The sequence below is a fragment of the Schistocerca americana genome, chromosome 8 (genome assembly GCF_021461395.2).
Source record: "Schistocerca americana isolate TAMUIC-IGC-003095 chromosome 8, iqSchAmer2.1, whole genome shotgun sequence".
NCBI lineage: Eukaryota > Metazoa > Arthropoda > Insecta > Orthoptera > Acrididae > Schistocerca > Schistocerca americana.
In genome coordinates this window covers 404,796,422-404,810,259 of record NC_060126.1, presented here as the reverse complement: position 1 = coordinate 404,810,259, position 13,838 = coordinate 404,796,422, and the positions used below count along the sequence as shown (strand labels likewise).

The following is a 13,838-nucleotide window of genomic DNA, read 5'->3' as shown; positions in this document are numbered from 1 at the left end:
AAACATTCCTCACACACAAAGAAAGAAAATATGTTATGTGGACATGTGTCCGGAAACGCTTACTTTCCATGTTAGAGCTCATTTTATTACTTCTCTTCAAATCACATTAATCATGGAATGGAAACACAAAGCAACAGAACGTACCAGCGTGACTTCAAACACTTTGTTACAGGAAATGCAGGATTCGAACGTGCGACCGTAGCGGTCTTGCGGTTCCAGACTGCACCGCCTTTAACCGCACGGCCACTTCGGCCGGCACGAGCACGAAGAGTCTCTACATTTGGTACCGGGGTTGCGCAGACAAGAGCTTTCAAATGCCCCCATAAATGAAAGTCAAGAGGGTTGAGATCATGAGAGCGTGGAGGCCATGGAATTGGTCCGCCTCTACCAGTCTATCGGTAACCGAATCTGTTGCTGAGAAGCGTACGAACACTTCGACTGAAATGTGCAGGAGCCCCATCGTGCATGAACCACATGTTGTGTCGTACTTGTAAAGGCACATGTTCTAGCAGCACGGATAGAGTATCCCGTATGAAATCATGATAACGTGCTCCATTGAGCGTAGGTGGAAGAACATGGGGCCCAATCAAGACATCACCAACAATGCCTGTCCAAACGTTCACAGAAAATCTGTGTTGATGACGTGATTGCACAATTGCGTGCGGATTCTCGTCAGCCCACACATGTTGATTGTCAAAATTTACAATTTGATCACGTTGGAATGAAGCCTCATCCGTAAAGAGAACATTTGCACTGAAATGAGGATTGACACATTGTTGGATGAACCATTCGCAGAAGTGTACCCGTGGAGGCCAATCAGCTGCTGATAGTGCCTGCACACGCTGCACATGGTACGGAAACAACTGGTTCTCCCGTAGCATTCTCCGTACAGTGACGTGGTCAACGTTACCTTGTACACCAGCAACTTCTCTGACGCTGACATTAGGGTTATCGTCAACCGCACGAAGAATTGCCTCGTCCATTGCAGGTGTCCTCGTCGTTCTAGGTCTTTCCCAGTCGCGAGTCATAGGCTTTAATGTTCCGTGCTCCCTAAGACGCCGTTCAATTGCTTCGAACGTCTTCCTGTCGGGACACCTTCGTTCTGGAAATCTGTCCCGATACAAACGTACCGCGCCACGGCTATTGCCCCGTGCTAATCCTTACATCAAATGGGCATCTGCCAACTCCGCATTTGTAAACATTGCACTGACTGCAAAACCACGTTCGTGATGAACGCTAACCTGTTGATGCTACGTACTGATGTGCTTGATGCTAGTACTGTAGAGCAATGAGTCGCATGTCAACACAAGCACCGAAGTCAACATTACCTTCCTTCAATTGGGCCAACTGGTGGTGAATCGAGGAAGTACAGTACATACTGACGAAACTAAAATGAGCTCTAACATGGAAATTAAGCGTTTCCGGACACATGTCCACATAACATCTTTTCTTTATTTGTGTGTGAGGAATGTTTCCTGAAAGTTTGGCCGTACCTTTATGTTGCACCCTGTATTGCTTCCCCCTATTTATACCTCCCAAGGAGATCACGAATGCAAAATTAGAGAGATTCGAGCGCGCACGGAGGCTTTCCGGCAGTCGTTCTTCCCGCGAACCATACGCGACTGGAACAGGAAAGGGAGGTAATGACAGTGGCACGTAAAGTGCCCTCCGCCGCACACCGTTGGGTGGCTTGTGGGGTATAAATGTAGACGTAGAACGCCTTCTGTGGTGCCCAACATGTTTGAGATCGCCAGTAGCGGCCCTCAGCTCTCCGGTTTTCCCAGAACCTCGCAGCAGCGCAAAGTAGCGGCCGCGCTCTGAAGGACGGCCACCGGGACGGGTTCAGGTTGAGGAAGCACGGCGTCCAGGCTAGTTCTCGCCGCGGCCGCCAGGAGGGGGCAACCGCGCCGCAGTCGCGCTTGCAGTGTTGTGCAGGAACCGCGGCTGTCCACACGGGCCTACCATGGCGGGACACACACAGGTACGTGCGCGTCGCCCGTCGCTTCCCGTCTGCCAGCCTCCACTCAGCAGGGGAAAAGAAGCGCACCAGCAGCACGGCCGCGGGCTCTGCATAGTGTCGATGGGATACGTCAGACCGAGAGTGCGATGTTTTGGCAGTGATCAACAGGTTGTCTAGCGCGATCACCCCAGTGCTTACAAGGGAACCTCCCCATCGCACCCCACTCAGATTTAGTTTTAAGTTGGCACAGTGTATAGGCCTTGAAAAACTGAACACAGATCAGTCGAGAAAACAGGAAGAAGTTGTGTGGAACTATGAAAAAAATAAGCAAAATATACAAACTGAGTAGTCCACGCGCAACACAGGCAACATGAAGGAGAGTCCGAGTTCAGGAGCGCCGTGGTCCCGTGGTTAGCGTGAGCAGCTATGGAACGAGAGGTCCTTGGTTCAACTCTTCCCTCGAGTGAAAAGTTTACTTTCTTTATTTTCGCAAAGTTATGATCTGTCCGTTCGTTCATTGACGTCTCTGTTCACTATAATAAATTTAGTGTCTGTGTTTTGCGACCGCACCGCAAAACCGTAGACGAAAGGACGTGCATCTACAATGGGAACCGAAAACATTTGATCGCAAGGTCATAGGTCAACCGATTCCTCCACAGGAAAACACGTCTGATATATTCTATACGACACTGGTGACGGCATGTGCGTCACATGACAGGAATATGTTGTCGACCCACCTAACTTGTACACTTGGCGAATGGGTAAAAAGATTCTTCTACCTTGCCCGATTTAGGTTTTCTTGTGGATGTGATAATCACTCCTAAAAAAAGTGATGAAGACGTAAGAGTTTGTCACATAAACTGCAAAAAATGAATGCAACAGTTTCATAGTCGCACAGTTTTCCCTGCGCTCTGTCAAAACATATGTTTTTAACGTTTTCAAATTTTTGCGTGTGTAGACCGTCGTGTGTTTCGATGTTTGTTTAGGTGTAGCGTCACCATACTACGGCGCAGTTACCTCGCATCGGACGGACGGACAGATAATAATTGTCTGAAAATAAAAAAATTAAAATTATCACCCGCAAGAAGACTTGAACCAAGGACCTCTCGTTCCGTAGCTGCTCACGCTAACCACGGGACCACGGCGCTCCTGCACGCATAGTATCCTTCATATTGTCTATGATGCGCATAGACTACTCAGTTTGTATGTTTTGCTTATTCTTTTCATAGCTCCACACATCTTCTTCCTGTTTTCTCGATTGATCTGTGTTCAGTTTTTCAAGGCCTATCCACTGTGCCAACTTATAACTAAATCTGAGGGGGGTGCGATGGGGAGGTTCCCTTGTTAGTTACGAATGATAGTCTCAGAGCCGCCGTATTATAATCCTCTGTGCAGTGAACCAGCCAACGCAGCAATCGACGAGGAAGAACCGGTAGTTTTACACGGATCCTGAGACGTAGTTCCACATTCAGGAAAAAGTGAAAGATATAGTACAAAAATTTTATTTCATTCTAATTGCTCATGTCCCCTGTTACGTTTTTTGTGATATAGCTTTTGCTGAAGATGATGTAACCGTTGGACATCAAATGCCGCCGTTGCATAACCATTATGCAGCGTTTACTGTTCGTGAGTGAAAGGCGGGACGAAATACACTCCCACCCCGCACCGCCGATCCTCAACCCCCATTCCAACCCATGGAACATTTCGCTCATATCTAATTAATTAATATGAATAATTGTTTCTTCGACTTCTATGCGTTCCTATTAAATTCATCAGATTACGTTGAAACCTTGCTGAGTTGTGCTCACATCGTACCACCATAAGGCGTGGGTATGGAAACAGCGTGGCGAAGAAGCTTAAGAGGAACTGCTGGAGCAAACTCAGTTACATTTTGTGTACAAATCACTCATTATTTGTATAACAATATTGTGGGGGTAACATAGCATAACCTGTAGAGGTGGGTTGGGTGTGAGAAAACTTCATACGTAAAATAATTAGATATAGAACGATACTAGTATCGATTCCACAGTTTTCGGGGTCTAGACTTGTTGGTGACGGTCACGTGTGACGTTCCACTCCTAGAGTAAGGGGTGGGAGGAGACTGCAAAGACAGTGACATACCAACTTATCTCTGGAACGCCTGAAGGAATTTCTGCCAAAATTAGCTACACATATCAAAAAATGGCTCTGAGCACTATGGGACAACTTCTGAGGTCATCAGTCCCCTAGAACTTAGAACTACTTAAACCTAACTGACCTAAGGACATCACACACGTCCATGCCCGAGGCAGGATTCGAACCTGCGACCGTAGCGGTCGCGCGGTTCCAGATTGTAGCGCCTACAACCGCTCGGCCACCCCGGACGGCAGCTACACATATCATTTGCTGTTTGGAAAAATTTACTGAGACTGTCATACCCCTAGCACCCCTACAGCAGAGGCTTCAGAGTAAAAAGGTTCAACTTAAAATCTTAAATCAGGAATATCAAGAGAAATTTCAACCACATCTGACATATACATGATTCATTATTTGTTTAAAAATACTGTGGGAGTGGATACCCCTAGAAGTGTCTAGGAATCCTACCTACTCGGTTCCCTAGACAAACAATCAAACAACTCGTATTAATGAGTTTTGTAGTCTGCCCCGATAGCTAAGTGGTCAGCGTGACGGATTGCCGTCCTAGGGGCCCGGGTTCGATTCCCGGCTGTGTCGGGAATTTTCTCCGCTCAGGGACTGGGTGTTGTATTGTCTTCATCATCATTTCATCCGCATCCGGCGCGCAGGTCGCCCAATATGGCGTCGAATGTAATAAGTCCTGCCCCATAATGGGCAACGAATATTACAAAAAGGACCCGCAAAGCATGTCCACACATTATCATGGTGATTGTTACTGAGACCAAGCAGAGAATTTTTCTGGCGGAGCAGACTGATTTTCCGCAGATGCGTGACATTGTGACGGCATCTGTTCTATTTGGGTGTCCATACCCTGTCAAGTACAGAGTCTGTTTCGTACGAACAATCCCCCAGTGTCCTTGGTGAAGTAACTGCAACACTTCTTTTTGAATAGCTATGGGGGTCAATACACGTGACTGTCCACTGTCATTTTGAGCAAGAATCACAACCTTGCTGTACAGCGAGGCTTTGCCGACGTGCAAAGTATCGGCGCACTGGAGTTCCTTATGCTATGCAATGAGCGAGGCCAACATGTGCGAATGTATTTTATCAAAATGTTCAAATCTGAATCAGCTCCCGTGGCCTGTGCAATTTTCCTATAGATCAGAGGAAAAGATTCAAGCAATTCAGAATCCTGAGCATCGATGTGACAACAAGACGCAGCAGAAGCTTCGAAGTCTGTATGAGGGCCAATAGCAAGACGTGAAAGTGCGTCCGCGTTACCATGTTGAGCTGTCGGAAGATACACAATCTCGTACTGGTATTGAGACAGAAGCTCATCTTTGCAATTTTCGGGCAGTTCGTACAGGAACAAGCTTCATCGCATGAAACAAGGAGTGCAATGGCTTGTGATTCGTTACCAAGTAGAATTTTCTGCCATATAAATAGTGGTGGAATTTGGTGACACCATACACAATAGCCAACGCCACTTCCTGTTTTTGATTAGAGATGAGATTAGATTAGATTAGTACATGTTCCATAGATGATGAATACCACACTTCGTAATGATGTAGAACGTGTCAGGTTAATAAAAGGTGTCTATACAAGGTATTACATTACACAAAATATTACATTACACATAATATTTTTAATATTTTTGTGTGAGTTTTGGAAATTACCCACTTACTATATCCAAATATTCCTCTAATGAGTAGAAGGAGTTTCCATTAAGAAATTCTTTTAATTTCCTTTTAAATGCTATATGGCTATCTGTCAGACTTTTGATGCTATTAGGTAAGTGACCAACGAGTTTTGTGGCAGCATAATTTACCCCCTTCTGAGCCAAAGTTAGATTTAACCTCGAGTAGTGAAGATCATACTTTCTCCTAGTGTTGTAGCTGTTGTGTTGGCAGCGGAGGCCAAAATGCACGCGTTTTAGCTCACGCAGGCTGGCGCGAGTAGGGAAGAACTATACTGACGTGTGGTCTGGAACATGACAAGGAATTAGAATTCAGAAAGCGGACGTAATTAGTTTGATACTTAACTTTAATCCACTAATGATGAACGTCGCTCTTGACGGTACATGATTCACAATATTGTCTGTTCAGAATTCATTTTAATTACTGAATATGGCGCCTTGCTAGGTCGTAGCAAATTACGTAGCTGAAGGCTATCATAAACTATCGTCTCTGCAAATGGGAGCGTATGTAGGCAGTGAACCATCGCTAGCAAAGTCGGCTGTCCAACTGGGGCGAGTGCTAGGGAGTCTCTCTAGACTAGACCTGCCGTGTGGCGGCGCTCGGTCTGCAATCACTGATAGTGGCGACACGCGGGTTCGACGTATACTAACGGACCGCGGCCGATTTAAAGGCTACCACCAAGCAAGTGTGGTGTCTGGCGATGACACCACAGTAGCCATGTACACTGCTAGTACTATTGAATTCGTTCTGATTGTTAATAACAAATTTCATAGCTGAATAGTTACACTGACTTTTGGACGATACTTTTGAAGCGAAAGCAATAGGCCTGTCTTTATTGCCAAATCTGTGCGAAAGCACTGCATCGACTCCGTAAGAGGAAGCGTCAACTTACAACACAACTGGTTTGTCAGGATTAAAGTGAACCAAGTATCGATCACTGAGCAATGCGTCGAAGTTTTTGCGAAGCTTCATAGCGCTCATCTGTCCAAACAAAGGGGTCGTTCTTGCGACGCAATGGAGCTGCGGTTTGTTCAAAATTCGCTATGAACTGAATATAATAGTTCATTTTCCCTAAGACTGATCGCGATTCTGTGACATTACGAGGAAATGGCAGGTCACGTATGGCTAACAAATGTGACTGAAAGGGATGTACACCTTGACTGTTTATGACATGACCAAGATACTGCAACTCAGGTTTAAAAAAATCACACTTGGTCCAGTCTACACTTGAGTGCTGCACCAGATAACACACAAAACGAACATGCAAATTTGCAACGTGTTCTTCAGGTGTACAAACTGCTACGACAATATCGTCCAGATAGTTTGAACAGTTTGGTACTTGAGCGGTCAGCTGTTCCAAATACCGTTGAAAAGGCGGGTGCGCAAGCACTGCCAAAGAGCAGACGGAGATATTTAAACAAGCCAAAATGATTGTACAGAACACACGGTTTGAGATTCTTCATCTAGTGGTATTTGAAGATATGCATCGCTCAAATCAATTTTTGAAAAGTAGCGACTAGCGCGTAATCTGTCGGTGAGATCCTCTGGGCGTGACAACGGATAAGTATCAATCTCAGTCTACGAGTCAGCTATAGACTTAAAGTCAACACAGAAACCAATGTGACCTGAAGGTTTGAGGAGCAAAACCAGTGGATTTGCCCATTGACTAGCTTGTATTGGCGCAATAGCTCCTCTATCTTCCAATTATTTAAGTTCAGAAGCCACTTTGTCGCGTAACGCAATGGGAACAGTTTTGACCCGGCAAAATTTCTGCTGAATATTGTCTTTCATAGTAACACGTGCTACAAAATTGTTAGTCTTGCCTAAATCTTCAGAAAAGAGTTCGGGGAATTCTTCCAATAAGCGAGCTACACTGTCGTTGGCATTGAATGCCGTCAGTGACAATACATTGTCCTGAATTTGAAAGTCAAACAAATCAAACGAATCAAGATCAAATACGTTCTCACAATCACGTGAGTGCAGCACAGTGAAAGTCATAAGTCGTGCATGCGGGCGATACACGGCAGACAAAGTAAGTTTTCCCAGAACAGGAATATCTTGTCTATTATAAGCAGTCTGGCGCGTGCTAGTTTTAGACAGGTGTGGGGAGCGTAGCGGTTCGTATGTGTTACGATTCAGCAATGTAACAGAGGCACCCGTGTTCAAATGAAATTTCACACGTTTTCCACTAACATGCAAAAAAAAAACAAAAAGTTTGTTGGACTGGTGTAGCACTGAAGAAACTGTCTGCTGGCGAGTTTTGCTAGTGCCTGCAGCTGGCTTCGAATACGCTGCATTGATTACATGGGCCTTGTGACGAGATTTTTGTGAGTGGGCACGATTCTTATGTTTGTCCCGTTGCAAACATACGGATTGTGCTTGACCTTTCTTGCCACAAGCGTAACACTCTATTTGTATGGATGGGCAATCTTGGCGTTTGTGCCGTGAATAGCACCGAGGGCATGACTTAATTCTATTCACTGACGTAGCCACCTGTTTAGAGAACTGTTTACGTGCCTTGGCGCACTCATGCTATTGTTACCTACTGGGCTGGCCGTGAGCAACGGACGACTCAACCCAACAAATTGGTGGCTGCTCAAATTAGCCGCTATGGCACCCGAATCATACTGATCTAGAATTTGCACTTAGTGATGAATTGATGGATCTGACTGTTTCCAAATCTGTACAAAAGTTTGACATCAGTTACATTGTACACGATCGCACCACGCAAGGTAACATGTGAATACAAAGCACCACAAGGAAATCTGAATTTACATTTCCTCGTCATACCCTGTAAATCTTTTACCCACTCACGATAAGTTTGTTCTGACCTTTTCTTGCAACGAAATAATTGTTTCCTAGCCGCAACCACATTCACTTGTTGGTCATAATAGGTAGTTAGAGCACCTACAACCTGACCATAGGAAACTTCACTCAGAGTGGCGTTAGGGAACAATTTCTCGATTTACGCAAAAAACTCCACTTCCTACCGTTGACAAAAAGTAATGTACGGGGTGTTCAAAAAGACTCTCCGCAGTGCCGTATTATTGTAAGCCGCGCGTGCCGTATGATTGTTCGCCTGCCTAGGTTAACTCCCTTCAAGTGGACCCTCCCAACTTTCAGCCAGCGACAGTAATATCGTTGGTGTGTGTCATTACGTGCTGATGTGAACGTTTAAGTTTAGTTCCTTTGTTTGTTTCGTTTTTGTCACTGTTAAAATGCTAACCATTGAAGAACGTGTGTTTTTAGTCGAACAAGTGTTCAAAGCTCGAGGTATACACAGTTTCAGTTCGTCAAACATTTAATTCAGTTTTCCGGAGTCAACACTCCCACATCGCGGTACTGTGCGAGATCTGATTAACAAATTTCGAAGTACAGATTCAGTGACAGATGCACCGAGAAGTGGTCGTCCTAGCGTTTTCTCTGAGGATGAACTACTCGATATTTCCGATAAAATGTCCATGAGTCCGAACGAGTCAGTAAGAAAACTCGCCCAGGAAATCGATGTTAGTGTCGGAAAGGCCCACACAGCTGTAAGGAAAAAATTAGAGCTTTTCCCATACAAAGTGAGAATCGTGCAAGAACTGAAAAACACTGATCACGGCAAGAGACTGCATTATTGTCATCGGTTCAAACATTTCGTTCGACAAAATGAAAGGGATATTCTTAATGAAACATTTTTCACTGATGAAGCGTGGTTTCATTTATGAACTCACAAAATTCTAGTATGTGGAGTACTGCAAATCCATTCTGTATTCATGAGGAACCACTTCATTCTGTGAAAATAGGAGTTTGGATTGCATTTTCTAGACGTCTGATTGTGGGTCCCATATTTTTCAACGAAACAATAAACGCACAACGATACTGTAGTGATATTCTGTACCCATTTATAGGAGAACTTGTGTTAAGTGAAATACTGAAATGTTATTTTCAAAAAGATGGTGCAACCGCGCATGCAGCTCGCGTTTCAATGTCACTGCTTGCTGATGTTTTTCGTGATCGCATAATTTCACTGGGACTTTGGCCTCCACGATCGCCTGACCTAACACCACCTGACTTTTTCTTCTGGGGTGCAGGGAAATCAACTGTCTATAAGAGCGGTCCAAAATCCATCGCTGAATTGAAAACTGCACTATCCACTTTCGCTGCTTGTGTTACAGAAGAAATGTTACAGCTTGTGTTTGGAAACATGGTTAGACGAATTGAATTGTGTATTCAACAACAGGGGGGATACTTTCCACATTTAATGTGAAAATTTGTAAGTAAAAATGAATATTCAATAAATTAATAACTTGTATTTCATTGAGTTTCATTTCGGTGTATTCACTGCGGCATACGGCACGCGCGGCTAACAATCATACGGCACTGCGGAGAGACTTTTTGAACACCCCGTAGTTTCACAGTACCTGATATTTTGGTGTGAGCTTCACACTGTTGCAACCACTCGAGCCATTCCTGTTCTTTTTTGTTAAAGTGGCGAAAAGGCGGTATGGCACTCGGAGCTACAGTTGCTGCATGTAGTGCAGCGTTGGTTTGCGAGTAACTGCTGTACCGCACTGAGAAGGGTTGCGGTCTGCTGCGTCTGAAACTGAAACATTTGTATAATTTGCATTGCCTCTATCGCTTGCAGCTGAGGCGCCTGAGCAGGGGGTGGGGGAGGTGGGTTGCTCATTTTGGAATAGGCAAATGCAATAAACAGACAATGCAAGCAAGAAAAAAAGCACACAAACAAAGAAAGTTTCTGCAACGCCCACCTGAAAACTCTGAATAGAAGAAACACTATGAGAGACACTGTTAAAACATGTAAACACACCTCTGCAAAGAAAAGACAAAGTAGAATTAAGGAGGCAGCAAAACACAAAAGCCCATGACAGAACAGAATCTGTGGCAGCTGACGGCTCGGTGTTTGAACGTTAACAGGTTGTCGCTATGGTATGCGTTCAACTTGTCGCCAATGTTGTTGTGTCTAGGAATCCTGCCTATTCGGTTCGCTAGACAAACAATCAAACAACTCGTACTAATGAATTTTATTACAACGAAACAATACAATACTTTGACGGATGTGTCACAAGCAAGGGGCGACTTAGAAAATAATTAGTCTTCTTCAGAATAGGCAAACAGAAGTCTGTGCAACATAGAGATTCCTAAGGAAGTGGCTAAGGTTGACGCTGCTACCGAAGTCGGGCGCGGCACGTATGTGTTCTTCACCCAGGGGCCGCTGCTGTCGCGTTGTTGTCCTGGAAGGGAGGTTGGTCAGCATGTGATTGGTTGACTTCTCCTCACAGCCTTCTCTTCCCCGTCGTTCCCGACTGGCGTGCCGGCGCTGACTTGACGCCGTAACACCCCTTACTGCCCTTAGGGCAGTGTGTCGACCACATCGTGTTTCGGAGCCAAAGAACAAGTGGGATAGAGCAGTGATTAGCGCGCTGGACGGTTTAAACCCGATTCCAGTCATCCTAATTTAAGTTTTCCATGATTTTCCTACATCGCTTAAGGTAAACGCCGGGATGGTTCCTTCGAAAGGGCATGGCCACTTTCCTTCCCCACTACGAGCTTGCGCTCTGTCTCTAATGACCTCTTTGTCGGCGGGACGTTAATCTCCTCCTCCTTCTCCTCAGGGCTAAAGGGTTCAAATGGCTCTGAGCACTATGGGACTCAACTGCTGAGGTCATAAGTCCCCTAGAACTTAGAACTACTTAAACCTAACTAACCTAAGGACAACACACACATCAATGCCCGAGGCAAGATTCGAACCTGCGACCGTAGCGGTCGCGCGGTTCCAGACTGTAGCGCCAGAACCGCTCGGCCACCAGCGGCCGGCTCAGGGCTAAAGATCGTACCTCAAGGCTCAATACTATACATTTAACGGCCTGTCTAGAGTCACCTGTTTTAAAACAGAAGATAATCAGACAGTTCCAAGCGACAGTCATTTTTTTTCTCGAAACGACAATCAGTTACTGGGAGAGTTACAAGGACAGTCCTTTCAGTAATCAATTGATATAATTTAACTTACATGACCGATTTCGAAGTTATACATACTCAGAAGCGAATAAAAAACTGCCTCGGCTAAAAATAAATATTTTGTTGTGGCGCCGGCAGGTATGGCCGAGCGGTTCTAGGCGCTACAGTCTGGAACCGCGGGACCGATACGGTCGCAGTTTCGAATCCTGCCTCGGGCATGGGTGTGTGTGATGTCCTTAGGATAGTTAGGTTTAAGTAGTTCTAAGTTCTAGGGGACTGATGACCTTAGAAGTTAAGTCCCATAGTGCTCAGACCCATTTGAATCTTTTTTTTTTTTTTGTGGCCAAGATTCTTTTCTGGTCAATTTTAAGATATTTTATCAAGATCGCATATTCTACACGAGAAAATGTCTCATAAATTACTCACGCAATTTCATCCCCAGACGTGAATGTGGCACCTCTTCCAAGAAACTTGGACACGAAGTGATTCATAACGTAACCACGTCGAAAATCAGTAGTGTGACTGTAATCATAGAAGATAATGGCACCTAGTATTGACTGGGCCAACTGACGATATTCCTAGCATTTAGTACTTAGGTCTTCCATCTCTAACGTCTTTGACAAGACTAATTCTAACTGTCTTTCTTCCTGGTCATTGCCCATTATACCATCGACGACAATATGTTCTCAAATGGTGTTACTTTGCACAAGTGAGATTGCTATATCCAAAATGTTGGCAAAAACTCAGATTTATTGCTCATTGATAAGAAAAGATGCTTAGAACATCTAAATTTAGTCAAAATTAAATTTTGTTTACGTGGTTGTTAAGTCCATTGGACATACTGTACCGAAGTTTGTGGCAGTGTTTTGATGCCTGTATCAATCCTTACAGAATGCTTTTTGAACCCTGTATGAAAGAAAGAGCTCCATGTGGTACTCTGGTGCGTTCCGCTCCTGTTTCTTCCCTGTGATTAATGTACTACGAAGGCCTGGTTGAATTCTAACAAGGAAATGTGGTATTTACGGGGCTTGTCCCTATAACAAATTGTCCCGAACGTCTGTCCATACATTTTTGTTACACCGGTGTATACAGTTGTGTGCTGCAGTCGGAGCAACCTCATAATTTTAATGAACATACCACAGTAGCACCACATAATCATACAAGACATGTTTCAAAGCGTGAAATGGTAACAAGAAAGTTGATCCGCTGATGGCGTTATTGTAATGCGGCTACAATTTTCCCGGGAAAAGAACCCATTCTTTGAAAACACATTCATCGCTTTTAGTTATAAACTAAACTTATCTGAAGCCTGGTTAGTAAATTAACCACACGTTTCAGAACAGACCCACTTAACGGCATTGAATTTCTGAAGAAATGCTTCTACTCCCTTTCCCGCTAAGCTGACTGGAGGCTTTGGACTGTAATAACTGCGATGTCAAAAAAGATATGATCTGTCGTTCTCTGAAAAATTGTGGTAACATAAGCTTAGTATTAAAGCTCATTTAGATCGTGTCGTCGATACTTCCCTGTTTTCTGAAATTAAAATGGTAGGCCTTCAGAAAGATAACACTACTTTTTATTTGCGGTGGTGGAAACTTAAATGTCTTCCTACCACCATGTTTCCTGTTCAGTTTGCAACAGCTAAATGTCTTTTTTTATGAACCAGAAAAAAATCTCTGCTTCAATTTTCTTGCTGGGTCGGCGTAACTTTTAACAAGTTGTCTTACAGAAAGATGAAATCTGATACAGTAGTAGATAGGGTACTTCCTTTCTCCCTAGTTTTTTGGCACCTTCTGAAATTGATGCCACATACTGAAAAGCAAGTAGTAACTAAGAACGTTGTCTTAAGCCGCGTATCGGAAAAACCGCGAGCCGTTACCAGTCTGCGCTCTAAACTTTTCAGTTACTGTTTTAGGTGAACATGCTATGCAAATCAGTGCTTATGTGATAAGTGGTACATTTAATGATTAAATAACATACAGAGCACATAACAGCTGATAAGAGATCATAAGAACAAGTTATAAAACTGGTGATGAATATCATTATATTATGTTACTGAAACAAGAAAGAGAAGAGAATTGTACTAGTTATACGATGGTGTTGGC

At 44.2% G+C, this 13,838-nt stretch overlaps 1 protein-coding gene across 3 annotated transcripts in view; it reads left to right on the top strand.

Annotated features, from left to right (window-relative positions):
• The first annotated feature begins 1,876 nt into the window (after positions 1 to 1,876).
• The window catches only part of LOC124545286 (serine protease filzig-like), a 362,293-nt gene continuing 350,331 nt past the window's right edge, over positions 1,877 to 13,838 (top strand). For all 3 annotated transcript variants that reach the window (XM_047124172.1, XM_047124170.1, XM_047124171.1), the window contains exon 1: positions 1,877 to 1,981. In XM_047124172.1, coding sequence (XP_046980128.1) covers positions 1,964 to 1,981 — 18 coding nt within the window. In that variant the 5' untranslated portion in view covers positions 1,877 to 1,963. The remainder of the gene's footprint in view (positions 1,982 to 13,838) is intronic.